Here is a 21,874-nt window from a genome sequence, read left to right as displayed (position 1 = left end):
GGAAGAATTTCTTAGAACATGAAATGCATTAACCATGAAACAAAAGACTGAGGTATTCATCTATATTAAGATTAAGATCATGTATTCATTCGAAGGATACTTTAAGGAAAACCACAAGCTAGAAGATTCCAATGTAGCCAACAAAGGATTAGTATAGAAAATATAAACACCTCCTACAAATCAGTAAGCAAAGTACAGATGACTCAGTAGAAAAACAAGGAAATAGGCATTTTACAAAGAGGAATGATATTTGGCTAGTACATATGATGGGGTGTTCAGTCTCATTGGCGAATAGGAAAGTGCACACCAAGACCATAATAAGGTACATCTACTTTATATCTATTTGGTTAATAAAATTTTAAGTGATGATGCCAAGTATTGGAGAATATAAATATCAGCAGGATCTCTTATCCATTGCTCATAGTGGTTTATGAACTGGTGGAATGCCTTAGGAAAACAGTTGAGCATTATCTGCAAAAGTTCAACATTTACACATCCTATGAGTGCAGTTCCATACCTACACTTACCCACAGAAACTTGGCAAACGTACTGTAGGAGACATGAACTAGGATGTTCAGAGTAGCAAATGTTTGTAAGAGTAAAATCCCGGAAACAACCCACATGCTTGCAGTAGTTACCACCAGAAATCTACTGGTGAATTAATGGGTACATACACACAGTGGGATATTTAAATAGTCATCAGAAAGAATAACTCTGGTGATTCACACGTGGGTGAGTCTTAGCATCGCTATAGGATGTGAAAAAGGAAATCCCCAAAGATTACATAAAATATCATACCTTCTCATAAAGTTAAGAATAGGTAAATCAGGGCTTCCCTGGTGGCACAGTGGTTGGGGGTCTGCCTGCCAATGCAGGGGACGTGGGTTTGTGCCCCGGTCCGTGAAGATCCCACATGCCGCGCAGCCTGCGCATCCGGAGCCTGTGCTCCGCAACGGGAGAGGCCACAACAGTGAGAGGCCCGCATACCGCAAAAAAAAAAAAAGAATAGAATAGGTAAATCTTAAAATATATGTATGCATGCATATATATGTATGTATGTCTAGTTAGATATGCATATAGATCAGAGGAAAGGTATATGAAAAGGACTAAAAAGATTCAGGATGGTGGATTTCTCTATTTGGGGAGACAGAGTGATGGACTTGAAGACCCCATAGCTAGAGAAAGGTTTTATTAGAGTTCTAGCTTTCATGTTGTTGTTTGGTGGGTTGATGGAAACTTTACATTATTAAATAATAAATGTCTCGACCATTTTGTTTGAATGGACTAAATATAGCCTTTTCAGCATTTGTAAGATTCACTTTACAGGTGATTGGAAAACTGATTTTTGGCACATCATGGCTTTCCCCTTTTCTCTAGTAGTTTGTGCAACTGAAAATATAAATTTCACTGAAAATTTCCTCTCGTTAATTTTTTTTTTTCTCTTCCCTTCCCCTACCCTAGTAGCGCTCATTTCTAATTCCCACGAGTAGGCTACAACTGTTCTTAAAAATACTGTTACCGTATCCCACTGTAATCCTTCATCTTACTTCTACAAGCCGCCCAAGAAACTGAATTTCACTGATATCTTGTGGCTTCTTAACACAAATCTTTTAGCTGTACCTTGTGAGCAAGGACTTCTCAATGCATTTATTTTTCCATTTGTGTTTGTGTTTTAATAGACTGACTTCCTTTTGGTAGTGTTGCGTGATGTCGTTCAGGCATATCCTGAAGTTCGCATTGTTCTCATGTCTGCTACTATCGATACGAGCATGTTCTGTGAATATTTCTTCAGTTGCCCAATCATTGAAGTTTATGGGAGGACTTACCCAGTTCAAGGTAAATATCGTGGGGGTGGGATGGGAGGGTGAACATTTTTTGTAATGTGGATTTTCTTAATCCTAGAGATGGGAGTAATAGTTTAAAGGATATTTAAAATAAAATCCAAATCAGGGTATCAAATGCATCATAGCGTTCTTGGGGTTTTAGTCAAGGAGTAGTGAGTTTCATTTACAACTTGAGGAGTTTGCATATCCAGTGAATTTCCTGTCCTTACAGCTAAAGTTAACTTGTAAGATTTTATAGTCAAGTGTAAATTAATATGCCTATAGATGTTCATGGGAAATAACTGTTAAAAGTTTAAGCAGCCAGGGTCAAATTAACTAGAGAATCAATCTTTCCTAGAGCCAGAGCAGGCAGATTTTGAAGTGAGATTAAGATGAGAGTTTCAAGGTCAAATATTTCTGATTGTTAAGAGTTTATTTAGAAGATTTTGTCATCACCATTTTCTAGAATAGTCATCTAGTACCTTGGTTTTAAAAATTACAGCACAGTTTAATCGAGGGCATGAAAATAAGCTAAAAATTTTTCAGTGTACATATGAAATGATGAATGGCTACGTCAGGATGCTAACTTGAAATTCAGAAGGTGAGGGTAGCTCTGAAATAAAAGTCAGTGCGCTCATATCTCACGAGGGTTAATAATGGCTAATAATGCTGCAACTGCTTTGCATGCGTACTGGCGTTGAAAAAATAATTAAATGGATGACAGATGGTGGGAACCAGGTTTACTGCTGGAGTGGGAGGTTACAGGTAAGTATGAGGGAAGGCTTGAGTGAACCCTGTGGTACTGGATTACAATTGGAGACATTAGTGAGAACTCGTGTTTAGATAGAAATGGATAGATACAAAACTAAATATACATGTGTATGGACCCATGGATTAGCATACATAGATATATTTTCTAGCTCTGTCTGCTGAGCAGGCCTAGAAGTAATGACATCCCAGTAGCAAGGATCATGTTTCCAACACCCAGATCATGTTTCCAATACCATTCTCCAGTTAAAGGAACCAGATGCCCTTGAAGAAATGACTGATTCTGAAGCTGAGGCAGGGGATATACAAGATGAGCCTGAAACATCTTATAGTGACAGAAAGTAAGGAAGTGCTTTAAAAAAATAAAAAAACAGTGAAGGGGACAAAGGGACATAGGAGTCAACATGAAAGCTCTCAGTGCCCAAAAATGGAATAGTTGGAACAAAAAAGTAGAAAACGTAGTATTGGATTATAACCTAAAGTATAGAATAGATACCCGTGAATTTATATGGTGGTTGAATAAATAAGTGGGTAATAAAGACAAAGCTGTCATATGGAAGAACTAGAAAAAAATTACGTAGATACTCTCTCTTAGCAAAGTGATGCTTAACTCCTTCAGTGTGTGCTGTGCTTAATGAATTGCTTCCAAAGAGTAGAGTATGGAAAGGGGGAAACGAGTCACTCAACGATGGAGTTAACTTGGCAAACACTACCTCAGGTTGATCCAGTTTAATGTCATCGGTGATGAGTAGTATGTACCTTTGATATAATGAGATGAGAATGGTACTTTGGGGCTCTAAGGGTATAGAGGGGGAAGTGTTTAGATTATGAGATACTTCTGAAACACTTCTGGAACACTTCAAAGAACCTCAGGAGCATAATTGATCAGTAGATGTTCCAACCTTCGCATTGAAGTCCTTTTTTAAGAGTAATAACTAAAAGGAACCCATTTTTACCTGTACATCCTGATAGAGGAAGGATGGACTATGGTATATTATTGTATTGATAGTAATTCCTCTCTATATATAACACCCACACTGTGGGAGTATACAACATAGAGCACAATATGCATTCCATGAATGTTTGATTGAATATTGTGTATAGCGGATACCCTGACTGGCTTTGTGGGAACATGTATAAGAGATACCTCACCCTCCTCCAAGGTCCAAGAGATGGAAACACTGAGTTTGATTGGAAAAAGACTTTATTGACACTGAAGTTTCTTGGCAGTTGTGAAGAATCAGATGGAAGGGTATGAAGTAGTTTTGAATTATGAATTAGAAAATGAGTTTTAAAGACTGCTCCGTTCTGCAAGTTGATAGTACTTACCTGACTGCATTGTCCTGCCAGAATATTTTCTGGAAGACTGTATTCAGATGACCCACTTCATTCCTCCACCAAAGGACAAGAAGAAGAAGGATAAGGATGATGATAGTGGTGAAGATGATGATGTAAGTGAATTTCATGAAGAATTTTCATTGTGGGCAAAATTGTTATTGCAGGGAATGATTTTAGTAAAAACATGCAATGAGTTAGCATTACAAAAAACTTCTAAAAATTGACTGTAATGTCTATCTTTGAATTAATTGATATATTTCACTCCAAAGAATTCCATGTTCAGTGAAAAGCACTTTTCATACCATGAGTTAAATCATCTCTGGCATAAAGGTTAAAAAAAAGAGAAAGGAGTAAGATATTTAATAACTCCCATTTTGTAAGGCTTTGCTGCTCAGAGTGTTTTCCATGAGCCACAGCACCTGGGAAACTGGAAGAGAGGTGGAATCTTGTGCCCCACCCCAGATCTCCTAAATCAGAATCCACACTTTAACAAGACCTTCGGGTGACCCATATGTACAATAAAGTTTAAGCAATAGCAGCTACAGTCCTAGGTTACAGAGACTGTATGGTAATGACATTAGCAGATGGAGAGAGTATTAAAGTGGGGGATGATGAGGGATTTCCTAAGAAACAGGAAAGAAAAGTGACACTTATTTCGTAGTGTTTCAGAGTTGGACCAGTGATATTTAAAAATGCATCTTGAATCTGGAAACATGAACAGAATGAATGCTACAAGGCAGCCAGCAATGCAGAATATGATAAACATAACCTAGGATTGGGTATTTTTAATCAGATTTGAGGATATAAATGAATTATATTATGAATTATATCCTCAAATCCGATGAATTAAAAAGTTTCTTAGGGGAGAAAAAATCAATTGTAACAACTTCATTTCCCGTTACTGAAGGTTTGGTTTATCATGGGTTCTCAGGCAGACTTTTTGGAAAATACAGACCACATTATTTCAGATGTCGATGAGGTGATCAAATACCCTGTCTGCCGGTATGAGTGAGCCTGGGAATTACACAGGAAGACATTGTGTATATATAATTACATGATAATTGATACAAAGAGAGGATCACAGGAGCAGTTTATTAATCAGTAAGGAAAATATTTTTGAAAAACCAAGAGTTTATAGTCATAAGAGAGAAATAAGCTTGGTAGAAGGAGCCATTAGAAGTTTTAGAGTCAAATTTAAGAGTTTGTGCTTGAATTTTAGTCATGTCCTATGGGAAGTATTGGTCAGTAGAAAAATTCAGTATGTCAGCGTGCAGTAGTTTTTGAAAATTAAATTTCTTCTATATGCCAGATAAGACTAATCAGCTAGAATCAATAAGGACATTAGGTGTCATGTGAACATTAAGTAAAATGTAGGAGACTTAACTCATGAGCTGTACTAATGGTGACAGTCCAAAATATGTCTCCCTGTTTTTTGCAGGCAAATTGCAACCTGATCTGTGGTGATGAATATGGTCCAGAAACAAAGATGAGCATGGCTCAACTGAATGAGAAAGAAACTCCTTTTGAACTCATCGAGGCTCTACTTAAGTACATCGAGACCCTCAATGTTCCTGGAGCTGTGTTGGTTTTTCTGCCTGGCTGGAATTTGATTTATACTATGCAGAAGCATTTGGAAATGAATCCACATTTTGGTATGAGTCTTCTTTGAATTCTCAACTATTTGAGTGAAAAATGAATGATTTTGCTTTGCACCCTAGCCAATATGTGAAAACAAAATTTAGTGTTGTATCAATTTTTGATTAAAAACATGCATAATGTAGAAGTTTTAAACTCGGCTCCTATTTTTAGACCTTAACTTTTCCATATTTTTATAGGAAGCCATAGGTATCAGATTCTACCTCTGCATTCTCAGATTCCTCGAGAGGAACAGCGCAAAGTATTTGATCCAGTACCAGCTGGAGTAACCAAGGTAAGTAGTAGACATTACAGTTACGGGGTTGGAAGTAACGTAGATATTAGACAACTATTACAGACCTTCAAAGAGCTATCCAAAAAAATTGTAATCCATCTGAATTGAGGAAGAAAAAAGGGGTCCTTTCTTCATGAGTTTAGTAGGTTTTTCAATTATCCAGTCAACGAATGAGTGATTTATTTGAAGATTTCTGTAATTCTGTTGTCATTTGTTACATAAGCAGACCATTCCTTTTAAGTACATAATAGGAAAATATTTTCTGAAGTGTAATTTTTCTTAATACCATTTCTTTCTTCACAGGTTATTTTGTCCACAAATATTGCTGAGACAAGCATTACCATAAATGATGTTGTTTATGTCATTGACTCCTGCAAGTAAGTTCCCAAGGAACCCATTGCCTTGAATACAGTAAATCTTTACAATACTCCATGTAGTGTCTAGAATCAGTTAACAGAATCAAAAACACCTTATTTTTAAAACTCTTGTGTTCTCTTACCATCAGAATTACTGTGCTGCATCTGTATGTACTGAGTTATAGTGTAATTAATGATTCTTGGTGTTGATCATCATATCAGTTATGGTAGAAAGTGACGAAGCCTAACACTAACTTCTGGCTGCTTCCCACTTATTCTTGTCTGCTGGTGTTTTGCTCATTTCCCATTGGGTGTTTCCATTGACCACTGCCACACAGTGGCATGCTCTTTGGTGTATAAAGATGTCCAGTATTTAGCTCATGACAAGTGACCTATTTGTAGGACACTACTTAAGAATTAAGACTTCATATTTGGTATGAGATACCCTGGGAAATACACAGGGAGGCATTGTGTATAGGTAATTACATGCTAATCGATACACAGAGAGGACAAAAACGTCGAAACATTGTTCTGTCTAGCCAGTTTGTGCCTCATGTCTTCTCTCTGTAGCCCCTAAGCCTTTCCTGGCAATTGAAGATTTGCCAATGCCCACTTTAGGGAATGGTGAATAGCATGCCCCTCTTTTGTGCCAATCCCAGTCATTTAGTGCCAGCTGCCTATGTGTAACATTGACAAATTCTGAGGTTGCTTAGGGGTTCAAGAGGACCGTGCCAACACCACTTGGTGAGGTCATCAGAAGTGCTACATGTTCCAGTTTAGCACATAGCCTTTAGATCATAGATTGCCTAAAAGTTAAACTAAACTTCAGAATAGAGTTGGCTTTGAATAATTATCACTCACCTGCACGTGCCAGATCCCGTTTAAGTGCTATATGTTCATTAATTCACATAATGTTCATAAATAAAAACACTGCAAGATAGGTGATAGTATTATACTCATTTTCAGATGAGGCACAGAAAGATTAGTAACTTGGCCGACATCATCCAGCTGGTAAGTGGCACATGTATATTGTATTGCCTCCTAGCAGGTTGGCAGCCTGAAAGAGTGCAGAGTCAAATTCTTAGCGGTGCTGCTCACAGACAGACATCGCGAGTAGGCATGACTGGAAAGCGTCTGCCACTCAGTGGAAATGTAATAGTTATGTATTGATAGTACACGTGAGTTTTAGAATTGACTGCTCTTTCCTATTTAGGCAAAAAGTGAAGCTGTTCACTGCTCACAACAATATGACCAATTATGCTACAGTTTGGGCATCCAAAACAAACCTTGAGCAGCGGAAAGGACGAGCTGGCCGTGTACGGCCTGGCTTCTGCTTTCACCTCTGTAGCCGAGCTCGTTTTGAGAGGTAAGACCAATTCTTGAGTAAAGAATGAAGTTGGTTTTTTGGGGTTTTTTTTTTTTTAGCCTTTTACACACACACCCCTCCCCACTCCTCTCTGCCCTTACATAAACTTAATGAACTCAGAACATAAGTGCTTCCAGTTAATTGGAGGAAACTTAGCTTAGGTAGTGAGATTGTGGTAAGGATGAAATCAGAAATTATCAATGGTGGCATGTTTGATACCAATTTACTATTTACTAATAACCTTTTGAAAGCATAACATGTTTTCCACACCACACATCTTTATCACTTTGGGATTACTGATATTTATGGAATGGTTAACTTTTCTGAAAAATAACTTTAAAATAACAATACTCTTGTATTTATAGACACCCTCCCCTACCCCCCCATTAGCACATCACCTCTGTCATATGATCCTCCTTATGTGCCTGAGAAACAGAGGGCATTATTTAGGTAAGGAAGCCAAAGCTTAAGAAGCTTAGCTGACTTCTCCAGGACTGAAACCCAAGTCTGTTAATACCTTGTCCGTTTCCGTTTATACCACAGATCCTTTTGGAGAATGTTTGTGGATGAGACCAATTGGTTTAAAAAATACTTCTCTGGGGTGCGAGCTCACCATCTTCTCAGTTCGAAAGTCGTTATTCCTTGCCTCCCACCTCACCCCCCAATTTAAAAAATAAAAAATACTTCTCTCTCTGAATTATAGGCTTAAGTTATGTATTTAGTTGTATGTTTCTGGAAATCAGTGTGGTGTACATTAGCTTTAACCAGTTGATAATAAAGGTAGAGTTAGGAGGTGTGTTTGTGTGTACCACAATGAAGAATTGTGGGACAGACTAATTTAGGTGACCAGATGTATATAGCACACTGAAGAAAGGTCAAAGCTTTGATTTGCTTTTATACTGGTAACATATGGCTCCCTAGTAATTACAAATGTTAGTTTATTTGAGCATCAGAAGTTGATGCAGGAGACTGGCTGCAACGTTTGGAAGACACTTAGTTCTTTTTAAAGGTTGGCTTGTCCCTTGACCTGAATAAACAAGTACTATACTCTAATATTAGAGTAAAACCAGCTCCTAATTAGTTAACAGCATGAATAGATCTGTAAGGGATTTTTGTTCTTTTCTCTGTAGGATGAGGAATAGATATGCTATATGCATCTATGTAAACCTGATAAAAGCTGATCTGGGTCTTACCAGCAATGTTGGAATTCACCTCTAAATGGTTCCTATGAATCTTCATTATAAATAGTTTATATAGGATAAGCCTGAATTGGAAACGTAGAGACTTGGATTTTATACTATTTGTGCCTAATGTATCACATAATCTTAAACATTTACACTCTTTAGGCCTTTGTTTCCCCATTCTACAAAATGAGATTAAGTTACTTAACCTTTCTGTGTCTCTTTCCTCAGTTGAAAAAGGAAGGTAATACAATACTAATGCGAATTAAGTGAGTCAGTAATGGAAAATACTGAGAACAATACTTGGCACGTAGTAAACTCTCAGTAAATGTTAGCTATTGTTATTATTGTTAATACTGATTTATATTAATAGTTTTTATTATTAAAAATTTAAAGGGTTAGATAATCTGTAAGATCCTTTCCAGTGGCACTAAATTTATACAGACCAGGAAGTAGGGGAAGAGGTAGCAGGGAGATATTAGAATTAGCCTGCATCTCCCACAGAAGGTCTTGCTACCTTTTTTTTTTTTTTTTTTTTTTTTTGCGGTACGCAGGCCTTTCACTGCTGTGGCCTCTCCCGTTGCGGAGCACAGGCTCCGGACGCGCAGGCTCAGCGGCTCCGCGGCATGTGGGATCTTCCCGGACCGGGGCACGAACCCGTGTCCCCTGCATCGGCAGGCGGACTCTCAACCACTGCGCCACCAGGGAAGCCCCTTGCTACCATTTTTAACCCATGTTTGTCAGTAGCCAGACCTGAAGAAGCCATGGGTGGGGGTAATAACATTAGAGATTTGGGATAATTTTTCATCCTCCTTCACTCAGCTGAAAATGCCTTCAAGCCATAAGGGTGAAGTCGTAAACCACTACTCAACCACTTAAGAGGGTCTTGTCCAGAGTCTTTGTAGTAAATATAAAACGTTCTTTTGTAATTGTAAAACGATGAGGGAAGGGCAGCTCTATATATTCCTGATTATCTCTCTGCGAAGTTTTTTTTTAAATAAACGTTTGTGTACACAAGTGAAGATGGTTATTTTATGCTTATTTTCTCTTAGACTCGAAACCCACATGACCCCGGAGATGTTCCGAACACCATTGCATGAAATTGCTTTGAGCATAAAACTTCTGCGTCTGGGAGGAATTGGCCAATTCCTGGCCAAGGCAATTGAACCTCCGCCTTTGGATGCTGTGATTGAAGCAGAGCACACACTTAGAGGTACCTACAAATACAGACCTGCCTAACACATGCTAATTATACCATCTGTCTTGTCCTGGCAAGTAACACTTAACAAATGAGTCAAGAAGAGGATATGGTCCACAGGGCTGTGATAACAAAACTTCCAGTGTTGCTTAATGTACTTAGTGTGGTCAGTGTATATAAAATGAGCAACGTAAGGTAAGAAAAGGATGATGTGAGTCTTATTTGGGGGAAAAAATGGAGAAAAGGCACGCGTTATCTCTTAACCGGTGGTTAATGATCAGAACGTGAATTATTCATGATACCCACAGTGTTTTATGTACATTTCATAGAACATCTATTTATATTTTCTTATCACACTTACAGACACAATGTAGTATAGTGGGAAAAAATAAGGGTGTTGGAGTCCAGGGGATCTGAATTTGAATCTCGTGCTCACCTGCTGTGTGAACTTCAGATTTTTATTCTCCAGATTTCATTTCTTTCTAGAAATTATCAACAGATGCTCTCAGACTTGTTAGAGCATGTAGCTGTTTATGCTGCTATTACAGTTATTACTGTATTTATAGACTTCTCATGGACAGTACTCAGCTTTACAGCCTACAGGGCCTAATTCTAGTACATTCTTCATGTTAGGTGCTCTAGAATTTGGTTTTGTTCTGTTTCTGAGTGAAGAGAATTGTTGGCTATGAGCATGGTGCTGGCAGTTGGCTTGACAGTTGAGGAAAACTTAACTGCAGTATCTGAACCTTAATCTATAAACAAATGTTTCATCTTTGCCTAGGTTAAAGGGGTGTTCATTACTGTTTCTGCTCACAAAGAAATATCTCCCCACAGAGCTTGATGCATTAGATACCAATGATGAGTTGACTCCTCTGGGACGAATCCTGGCTAAGCTCCCCATTGAGCCTCGTCTTGGCAAAATGATGATAATGGGGTGTATTTTCTAGTAAGTGCTTTGTTTTATTGCTGATAGTTAAATGGTAAAACAGTTGTAGAATTTTATCCCCCTCCCAATAAAAACAGGATGGGCTCGAATAGAAGAAAAAACTAAATATTCTTCAGTAGAGAAGTGGCATACTTTAGATACTGAGAAAAGTGTGAAATGAGAAGAACAGTCAATGGATGGACACCTGGGCCCAACTTTTTTGGGGAAAGAGCACAGACTTCTCAAAAGAGAAGTGCAGTTAAGTAGGTTAAGTAGTTTTCTTTCAAAGAGAAAGATTAGGAAAACAGGTATATGTTATTAGAAGGTTTTGAAGATTAAGAAATTTTGTAAGATGAGGGAGAATGGGAAAGGAAAAATATAATACTTGGTCAGTTTATGGTAAATATGCTTCCATTAATATCAGAACTCATTATTTTTTCCCCTTTTTGCCTCTGGAGAGCAGCTGTAAAATTCTTTTTGTTCAGCCAGTTTCAGTGCTGCTAAAGCAATATCATAGCCAATAAAGACTGACCCACAGTTAACAGTACTGCCCAAGTTGCTGGAACAAGAATGTGATCTAGACTGAATTTTCCTGTCTGTTTCAGTGTGGGAGATGCTGTTTGTACCATCTCTGCTGCCACCTGCTTTCCGGAGCCTTTCATCAGTGAAGGAAAGCGACTGGGTTATATCCATCGAAATTTTGCTGGAAACAGATTTTCTGATCATGTGGCCCTTTTATCAGTATTCCAAGCTTGGGATGATGCTAGGTATGGGCTTGAAAGAGGAGAATTATAAGATTTGGGTGAACTGTCTCTAGTTTGTAATCTGTATCTAGTTCTTTAGGCTTTGGGAATGACTCTTAACAACCTGTTTGTTTTAGAATGGGTGGAGAAGAAGCAGAGATACGTTTTTGTGAGCACAAAAGACTCAATATGGCTACACTTAGAATGACCTGGGAAGCCAAAGTTCAGCTCAAAGAGATTCTGATTAATTCTGGATTTCCAGAAGGTAAGATTCTCACATTCTTAAGACACATCTGAAGTAACCTTAATGTAATACATGCACATTGACAGTGCAGTATATTTTAGCTTCAAACATTAGACCCTTTGCTTTTTCTATGTTCCTGGCTATTTCTTATTTCTTTGAACTCTGGTGATAATCAGTTTTTCACATTAATTCAGTCTTTTACAGGATGCAAAAGGTTATAATGTTCAAATTGTAATTTAGTACAGAGATGATTAATAGACCTTTTGAGAATTGTGCTACTTTGGGAGGACTTTTTGTTTTTACTAATTTTTTTGGAGTATAGTTGATTTACAGTGTTGTGTTAGTTTCTGCTGTACAGCAGAGTGAATCAGTTGTACACATATCCACTCCTTTAGATGGGAGGATTTTTTAAATCCATCCACTTGTGAAGAACACAGGTCTAGCTTTTAGCACCTTTTGAATGAACAGTTTGTTGAAATACCTCAAGTAGTGGTTTGTGAGGTGATTTATTAATTTGCCCATCTGTTCAGTTTTAGATGTGAAGTAAACTCTACTGTGTTAAATTTTAATTGGCTTTAAATAAGGTTTTAGTGGACAATTACAGAGGACTTTGATACGTGATATAGGAATAGTAATTCAGCTGTTTATTTCTTGTGTGAATTTGAACTATTGTACTTTTCTCCAATTAGATTAAGAGACAAGAGTTATTTCCTGAAACATTGAAAATTGGAACACACAACCAGAAACAGCTGTTTAGTTGAGAGACAGAAGGTAGTTGGGCAGTATCTAGATAACTAAAGTAATTCTCTTCTGTTGTAAACTGACTAAACTTTTAATTTTTTTAAAAAATGTATTTATTTTGGCTGTTTTGCGTCTTCGTTGCTGCACACAGGCTTTCTCTAGTTGTGGCGAGCGGGGGCTACTCTTCTTTGCGGTGCATGGGCTTCTCATTGCGGTGGCTTCTCTTGTTGTGGAGCACGGGCTCTAGGTGCGCGGACTTCAGTAGTTGTGGCGAGCGGGCTCTAGAGCGCAGGCTCAGTAGTTGTGACGCACCGGCTTAGTTGCTCTGCGGCATGTGCGATCTTCCCGGATCAGGGCTCAAACCCGTGTCCCCTGCATTGGCAGGCGGATTTTTTTTTTTTTTTAATGGCTGTGTTGGGTCTTCGTTTCTGTGCGAGGGCTTTCTCTAGTTGCGGTGAGCGGCGGGGGCCACTCTTCATCGCAGTGCGCGGTCCTCTCACTGTCGTGGCCTCTCTTGTTGAGGAGCACAAGCTCCAGACGCGCAGGCTCAGTAATTGTGGCTCACGGGCCTAGTTGCTCCGCGGCATGTGGGATCTTCCCAGACCAGGGCTCAAACCTGTGTCCCCTGCATTGGCAGGCAGATTCTCAACCACTGTGCCACCAGGGAAGCCCAAGCAGGCGGATTCTTAACCATTGTGCCACCAGGGATTTCCCAATTCATAACTTTTTAATCAAAATCAAAGGAAAAGAGAAAAACATTTTTGTGTGATAGACTCTTCACAACAGTCCTGAGATGCATATATTTACTACCCCATTTTATAGATGAGGAGACTGACACAGAAGCTTAAGTTACATGTCCAGACTTAATTAGGAAGTTTATAAGACTAGGATTCAAGTTTTTTAGAACAAAGTATATCCGCTCTCTTACCATTGTACTTTCCATGTGCCTAAAGCATAGTTTGGGTGAAGACGTCCACCACCTTCTAGTGGGTTCCTCTTAAGTTGTCATTCCATCTTCTGTAGAAGGAACAGCTTTTTAAAAACAGCATATGGAACACTGTGGTCATATCAGTCTAGCTCTTATTCTGAGAGTAGATGGTTATTGGGGTTTTTTAAAAATACTTACTCCAAGCTTATTTTATTGAGTCTATAAGAGAATACAGACATTTTAATTTTCTTATTGTGGCTACTCAGCAGAATTTCTCCTTGCATTTAATCTGAGTGCAAGAGTTCTGAGAAGAGAGGAAGTTAGACAGGTTATTTGAAAAAGGAGGGTGGAGGAGGAGTTAATTCTTCTAATTGTCATCTAATTCTGGTAAATACATGCAATGTGAGGATTAGCCAGATACCTGATTTTTTTTTTTTTTTAATCTCCTTCCTCTTAACAGAGTGTTTATTGACACAAGTGTTTACTAACACTGGACCAGACAATAATCTGGATGTTGTTATCTCTCTCCTGGCCTTTGGCGTGTACCCCAATGTGTGCTATCATAAGGAAAAGAGAAAGATTCTCACCACTGAAGGGCGTAATGCGCTTATCCACAAGTCATCTGTTAATTGTCCTTTTAGCAGCCAAGACATGAAGTACCCATCTCCCTTCTTTGTTTTTGGTGAAAAGGTAAGAAAAGATTAGTTTAGAAAAGTTTACATTTAAAATCCAAATTATCTTTACTTATTAATGTGCAGTGGGAACATGAGTTTTAATTTTCAAAGCATAGTTCATTATCATTATATGGTAGTTGATTGACAGTTGGAATGTCAACTATTTCCTCTTGCCTCTTTCTCTGTCTTCAGATTCGAACCCGGGCCATCTCTGCTAAAGGCATGACCTTAGTCACCCCCTTGCAGCTGCTTCTCTTTGCCTCCAAGAAAGTCCAGTCTGATGGACAGATTGTGCTTGTAGATGACTGGTATGGATTTTCATATGTGAACTCAACTGAATTCTTAAATTGAAATGTAATGGGATTCAGCTGCTAATCTAACTTAATTTGTGAAACATGGCAAAATTTGATGGCACAAGTGAGATGCTTTATAACACTGTCTTTTCTTGGCGAGTAGTATATCTTAGGAGTATGGTTCATAGTTGGTAGTAAAGTCAAGTCTTAAATTGACTATACCAGCAGAAGCAGATGCATTAGGCATTGGAGCCGCATCCACTACCATGAATACTACACTAAGGAATTAGAGTCTGATTGGAGCTTGGGCACTTCTTTTTTCTGTATACTTTATAGTACTTAGAGACTGGTGGTGAGTGGGTAGTAAGCACTTGGCAGAAATTGATAGAATATAACGAATGGTTAGTAGGCTCAGTCATATTCTTGAAAACTTGCAAAACTAACAATCTTAGTGTCTTATTTCATTCTTTTGTTGGAGGCTGAGTGATCTGTATTGTAAGAGTATTTTGCTCGATAGACTTTGTGGTTCACAACTCCTGCCAATAGCTAGCAGCGAATTTCAAGAAGTTACCTTAGATTATTATTCTTCCTACGTGTGTTTGCCTAATTCTGGGGCCATTACATTAGTTGAAAGTATTGGTACTTGGAAAGAAGTTAAATTTATCCCATCACTTGCCATGTGTGAAATTGAAAGATAATAGTCTTTTTCTGTGTGTACCACGTCTCTCATTTTTAATCATTTTTCTCTATTTTAGGATCAGACTGCAAATATCTCATGAAGCTGCTGCCTGTATCACTGCTCTCCGGGCAGCCATGGAGGCTCTGGTTGTTGAAGTAACCAAGCAGCCTGATATCATCAGCCAGTTGGACCCCGTTAATGAACGTATGCTAAACACAATCCGCCAAATCTCTAGGCCCTCAGCTGCTGGCATCAACCTTATGATTGGCAGTACACGGTGAGTACCACAGTAACTTCTCTTTGAACTAAGCAGAGTACAGTAATCTTATACTGGCCTAAAATTCCCACAGTTAGTTAATACAGGCCTTGTTATTTGAGTTACAGTTCTAGACAAATGCTGAATATGAAGTCTAGTTCTGGTTAGCACACTCAGAAAAAAGGGTGTTACTTTTGTGTTTATGATCTATTACACCAGTGCGTGCTAGAGATAGAAGGAGATCTTTAAAGTACATATAGAGCCCAGGATAGGTCACATGACAGGAAAGTGAAAGACCCCAGACAGTCCTCTTCTCAGTACTGCTTTGCCATCTCCAAAGAAAAAATGATGAGGTGTTAAACTCATTCTTCAAATGAAAAGCATCAGGGTTTATCTTAGGGAAATACAAGAACATGGATATCTAAAAGTAAAGAAGTATGAAGTTTATCTTAATTCTTAAAATGTTTTATCTGCTTCAGTTTTTTTCACCTTCAGAAAGTTTCTTTGCCCACAGCTCTTTCTTTGGAAATACTTGATGCCTGCAGGCAGAACAGCAGTACAGTCAACTCCCATATAGTCTCTTAGGTTTCACTGATTGTCAGCATTTTGTGACACTTGCTTTCATATAAATATTACACACTTCTTTTGCTTAATCGTTTGTGATTAAGTTGCATTTTACGTCAGCATGCTTCATGTATCTTTTGAGAACATAGCATAAACAATACTAGATCACACCCCAAAAATGTGTTAGAATAACACGATCTAATATACAACCATTAAAATTTTTTTTAGTCACTCAAAAATATTCTTTAATCTCCCCGTCAAGATTCGCTTACTGCATTTGGTTATAAACTGTTATCTTAATGTATAGAAGTGCTGTGTGCTTTATGGATTCTGGCTTCCCATTTTGCCTATAACTGAGTTAACTACTTCTTTAAACTAATGAAACATAGTACTTAGGGTGTGCCACACTGTGTTAAGAGCTTTTCTGATATTAACTCATTTTAATATTTAACCTGTCTATGATGTATTCAGTATTTGTGCCTTTGGCTTCATTCCCTTTATGCATTAAATTTTCGAATGTGACTGAATGTTTATATTTTGTGACTAGTTGAGAAGTACTAAGGATGCTTTGCTAAAGTGGTGGTTTTGTGCTCTTGCTAGGTATGGAGATGGTCCACGTCCTCCCAAGATGGCTCGATATGACAATGGAAGTGGATATAGAAGGGGAGGTTCAAGTTATGGCGGTGGAGGCTATGGGGGTGGTGGAGGCTACGGTGGCAGTGGCTATGGGGCTGGCTCCAGCTACCGGGGAGGCTACAGAGGGACTTCCCGAGGTGGCTATGGAGGTGGCCCAGGGGGAGGCTACAGAGGGTCTGGAGGGTCCCAGCGAGGAGCTGGCAGAGGGGGCTATGGGAGCGGCTACTTTGGACAAGGAAGAGGAGGCGGTGGCTATTAAAGCTTGCGAGTGTCAGTGCCTGTGCACTGACAGGTAAAATAATGCATGCTGCCCATTTCCCCAAGTTGTTTATGTGCTGCCAATAAGTAAACCCATTTTTCACCCGTTCTGTGGTTTGTCGTAGTTTAAGGAAACTAAACATTTAGGTATATTGGTGATTTTGTTTATATTATGTAAAATATCATGCTCTATTATAAAAGTACTACAGTTTGTATTTTTTCTTTGAGGAGTAAAGATTTGCCTTTGAAGTTAACTTGATATTTTCTTGACTTTAGTTTAATACAATAGAAATAAAATATTACATTGAATACTGGCCATGTAGTTAATTGTTGATCTTATTTACACATTAGAAAAATTTTACAATGGCACTTAATTACATCTGTTAGTTTTAAACATCAGAGGAAAAACTGTACTTCGTTTCACAAGTACACCAATTGATGTTATTTACTTACAGGAGTTAGAATAAATAACCTTGAAATGCAGTTGTTATTCTTGCAGTAAATATGGCCAGTACACAATTGACATGGGCCTCTGTATCTGAATAAAACTTTTGACCTAAGGCTGAACATTTTTACTTTTTCCCAAGCTTTGTCTTTGAAAAATCTAAGACCAAGGCCAGCGTTCTCTTTTCTTAAGTTAGTTTCCAGTGTAAAAATTATTTTAAAATTTTAATCAAAATTAAAAATTAATATACATAACCCTTGAATAAAGATTATATTTGCAAAGAAGCTTCACCAGTGCATAAAGTTTAGATATTTGACAAGTTACTCTACATTAACATGTATTTCAAAGGATATTTGTTAAGCTAGTTTATTTTAGTGGAGATGTTTATACGCTTATAACATTTTATAAGTTTCCAATGAATTTTCACATTTCTAATTTCAGAATAGCACAGTATAGTAGAGATTACAAAGTTTTTGGATGAGACAGAACTGAGCTCACGTCTTAATGCTGCTGACACATGAATGATCTTGGGCAACTTATATTTTGTGTTAATGTCATTTTCAAAATCCTCTTCTCATTATACATATGTTCTTTAGATCACCTTTAGCAGTTACTGTTGATAAGCTGATTAGTCCGGTTTAGAGACTCTCAAATCTGTATCTCCAACTGAGATTTTCTTTCTGAGCATCCAGACCTTGGTAAACAACTACTTACTGGACATACATTTCTGTCCAGAAATAAAAAAAAACTTAAGTACTTTACAAACTGAAGAAAACCCCCTAACTCATCCTATGCTCTGTACTCCGTTCATGTTCAACTGGTTTTTCTTTGTTTAAACACAGATAGGAGTTTCTGCCAAAGCCATAAATATCACCACATCTAGTCAATTCTTCCAGAACACCTTCCAGTTGTGCTATTCTAAACTAGCTGCCTCTGTTCTATTCAGGCTATCATTAACTTGGATGTACACTGATGCAGCCTCTTAACTGATCTTCCTGCTTATTTAGTTCTGCCTGTCTACAGTCCATTCTCCACACTACAGTTAGATTAACATTCCCATACAAATTTAAGGTCACCACTGCACCCCTCTTTGCTTAAGCCAGTGGTTCCTATTGCCTTTGGAGTAAAGGCTAAGCTCCCTTCTCATGCCCTCACTCCTACCCTACACTCAGTTCCATTTAGTAGCCACACCGAATTTCTAGCCTCAATCAATGGCTTTCTTGTGTCCTTTGCACATGTTGTGAAAACTCCCATAAAAGGTATAAATTTAGTAATGCCTCACCTGACTGGTACGTATTCCTCCAACTTCAACTAGAAATGGGAAATCAGAAATGGCCAAAAGGGATATCAAATTACATTCTCTGAAGCTTGAAAGAACCACTCAGGCAGGCATAGTTCTCAGAATTTAGCTAGAAACCTAAGGCAGTAGCTATGCAGATTTCTAGAACTCTTCTCTCTGCAGCTGTGTCCTGTATTGTGCCCCACAAATTTTAACTACCCTCCTCAAACTCCAGTGTCTTTTAACTCGGTGAGACTGCTCTTCTCTGTTTGTTCCTTTCTCGCTTTGTCATGATCCAGAATGCCTCCACACAAAGTCAGGGTGGTCTTAGGCTCATCGAATTTTTTCCCTTATTTTGGGGGTCACAGTTCTACATTGCCTGTTGTCCAATATCTGAAAGCAGTTGACTCATATATATAATATTTTGTTGTCATTTCAACAATCTTCACAGCATCTTCACCAACCAGGCGTAGATTCCATCTTAAGAAATCACTTTCTTTGCTCATCCATAAGAAGCAACTCCTCTGTTCAAGTTTTATCATGAGATGGCAGCAATCCAGTCACATCTTCAGACCCCACTTCTAGTTCTCTTGCTGTTTTCACCGCAGCTGCAGTTACTTCCTCCACTGAAGTCTTGAAGCCTTCAAAGTCATCCATGAGGGTTGGAATGAACTTCTCCCAAACTCTGTTAATGTTGATATTTTGGCCTCTTCCCATGAATCACAACTGTTTTTTTTATATATATATAAATTTATTTATTTTTTTGGCTGCGTTGGGTCTTTGTTGCTGTACGTGGGCTTTTTCCAGTTGTGGCGAGTAGTGGGGGCTCCTCTTTGTTGCGGAGCACAGGCTCTAGGCTCACAGGCTTAAATAGTTGTGATTCGCAGGCTCTAGAGCACAGGCTCAGTAGTTGTGGCGCACGGGCTTAGTTGCTCCGTGGCATGTGGGATTTTACAGGACCAGGGCTTGAACCCACGTCCCCTGCATTGGCAGGCGGACTCTTAACCACCGCGCCACCAGGGAAGTCCCACAAATGTTCTTAATGGCATCTAGATTGGTGAATCCTTTCCAGAAGGATATCAACTTATTTTGCCCAGATCCGTCAGACGAATCAGTATCTGTAAGACTTGAAAGTTGAAATTACTCCTTGATCTGTGGTCTGGAGAAAGGATGTTGTGTTAGCAGACATGAAAACAATATTAACTTTCACACATCTCCATCAGAGATCTTGGGTGCCCAGGTGCATTGTCAGCAGTAGTATTTTGAAAGGAATCTTTTTCTGAGCAGTAGGTCTCAAAACATTCAGTAGACCATTGTAAACAGATGTGCTATCATCCAGGCTTTGTTCTGTTTTTAAAGTAGATTTAGCATAATTGTTAAGGCCCTAGGATTTGCAGAATGGTAGATGAGCATTGTCTTCAACTGCATTATCCCCTAACAAGAGAGTTAGTCCTTTGAAGCTCTGAAGCCACGCATTGGGTTGGCTCCTCCTCTAGCATCTTCCTCCAACATAAGGCTGTTCTGTCTACAATGAAGGTCTTGTTCAGCGTAGCCACCCTATTATCTTAGCTAGACTTCTGGATAACTTGCTGCAGCTTCTATGTCAGCAGTTGCTGCTTCACCTTGCACTCTTACAGAGACGGCTGCTTTTCTTCAACCTCATGAACCAACCTCTGCTAGATTCAAACTTTTCTTTAGCTTTTCACCTCTCTCAATCTTTGTAGAATTGAAGAGAGTTAGAACCTTGCTGTTGATTAGGCTTTAGTTTGAGGGAATGTGGCTGGTTTGATCTTCTATCAAGACCAGTAAACTCTCCTTATCAGCAGGGAGGCTGTTTCACGCATTCATTGGAGTAGCACTTTTAATTTCCTTCAAGAACTTTATCTTGGGGCTTCCCTGGTGGCGCAGTGATTAAGAATCCACCTGCCAATGCAGGGGACACGGATTCAAGCCCTGGTCCTGGAAGATCCCACATGCTGCGGAGCACCTAAGCCCCTGTGCCACAACTACTGAAGCCCATGAGCCTAGAGCCTGTGCTCTGCAACAAGAGAAGCCACCGCAATGAGAAGCTCACGCACTGCAATGAAGAGTAGCCCCCGCTCGCCGCAACTAAAGAAAGCCCATGCGCAGCAACAAAGACCCAGCACAGCCAAAAATTAATTTTAAAAATTAAAAAAAAAAGCCCTCCCGGGCTTCCCTGGTGGCGCAGTGGTTGAGAGTCCGCCTGCCGATGCAGGGGACACAGGTTCATGCCCTGGTCCGGGAAGATCCCACGTGCCGCGGAGCGGCTGGGCCCATGAGCCATGGCCGCTGAGCCTGCGCGTCCGGAGTCTGTGCTCCGCAACAGGAGAGGTCACAACGGTGAGAGGCCTGTGTACAGGAAAAAAAAAAAAAAGCCCTCCCATTGAATACACTCATATGTTAAGTAATCTATTTTAAAAAAGAACTTTACGTTCACAACTTGGCTAACTGGCGCTGGAGGCCTAGCTTTCAGCCTCTTTTGGTTTTTGACATGCCTTATTCACTAAGCTTAATCATTTCTAGCTTTTGATTTAAAGTGAGACATGTGACTCTTCCTTTCACTTGAACACTTAGAGGCAGGCCATTTTGGGCTTATTAATTGCCCGCATGTCAATATTGTGTTTAAGAGAATAGGTTAGGCCCAAGGAGAAGGGAAAGAGAGAGGGGTATGGCCCATCAGTGGAGCATTTATCAGTTCAGTTATTGAACTCATTTATCAGTTCACCATCTTTTATGGGCATGGTTTTTGGTGCTCTAAAACAATTAGAATAGAAACATAAAGATCACTTATCACAGACCTCCATAACAAAATAATAATGAAAAAGTTTGAAGTATTTCGCGGCTTACCAAAATGTGACACAGACATGAAGTGAGCAAATGCTTTTGGAAAATGGTGGCAGTAGACTTGTTTGATGCAGATTTGCCACAAACCTACAATTTGTATAAAACCCATCTGTGAAGTGTATTAAAGCTAAGAGCAATGAAAGGTATGCCCACACCATTGAATCTCTCTAACTGATTGAGGTCACCTGAATTTATCGGACTACTTTAGTGATAATTTAACTTTTAAGAAAAGATAATTTAACTTTTAAGAAAACTTTTAGGAACTAATTGGGGTGACCAGATGTTCCTAGTTTACCCAGACTGGTTTTCTGAGACATGGGAAATGCTAAAACAAAGAAAGTTGTAGGCAAACTAGGATGAGTTGGTCACATTAACCTTAATGGG

At 39.0% G+C, this 21,874-nt stretch overlaps 1 protein-coding gene across 2 annotated transcripts in view; it reads left to right on the top strand.

Moving 5' to 3' along the window:
- The window catches only part of DHX9 (DExH-box helicase 9), a 54,427-nt gene extending 37,212 nt beyond the window's left edge, over nt 1–17,215 (top strand). For both annotated transcript variants that reach the window (XM_027083071.1, XM_027083072.1), the window contains exons 15-28: nt 1,680–1,836; nt 3,942–4,042; nt 5,368–5,581; nt 5,765–5,859; nt 6,163–6,236; nt 7,429–7,581; nt 9,815–9,975; nt 10,795–10,906; nt 11,491–11,652; nt 11,766–11,893; nt 14,002–14,231; nt 14,408–14,523; nt 15,264–15,464; nt 16,608–17,215. In XM_027083071.1, coding sequence (XP_026938872.1) covers nt 1,680–1,836; nt 3,942–4,042; nt 5,368–5,581; nt 5,765–5,859; nt 6,163–6,236; nt 7,429–7,581; nt 9,815–9,975; nt 10,795–10,906; nt 11,491–11,652; nt 11,766–11,893; nt 14,002–14,231; nt 14,408–14,523; nt 15,264–15,464; nt 16,608–16,902 — 2,199 coding nt within the window. In that variant the 3' untranslated portion in view covers nt 16,903–17,215. The remainder of the gene's footprint in view (nt 1–1,679; nt 1,837–3,941; nt 4,043–5,367; nt 5,582–5,764; nt 5,860–6,162; nt 6,237–7,428; nt 7,582–9,814; nt 9,976–10,794; nt 10,907–11,490; nt 11,653–11,765; nt 11,894–14,001; nt 14,232–14,407; nt 14,524–15,263; nt 15,465–16,607) is intronic.
- The last annotated feature ends 4,659 nt before the right edge of the window (nt 17,216–21,874 follow it).

Source organism: Aethalodelphis obliquidens, unplaced genomic scaffold (genome assembly GCF_003676395.1).
Source record: "Aethalodelphis obliquidens isolate GAN/ISIS:26980383/991018 unplaced genomic scaffold, ASM367639v1 scaffold48, whole genome shotgun sequence".
Lineage (NCBI taxonomy): Eukaryota > Metazoa > Chordata > Mammalia > Artiodactyla > Delphinidae > Aethalodelphis > Aethalodelphis obliquidens.
The sequence above is the reverse complement of the archived record's forward strand: the minus strand, read 5'-3'. Positions and strand labels throughout refer to the sequence as shown.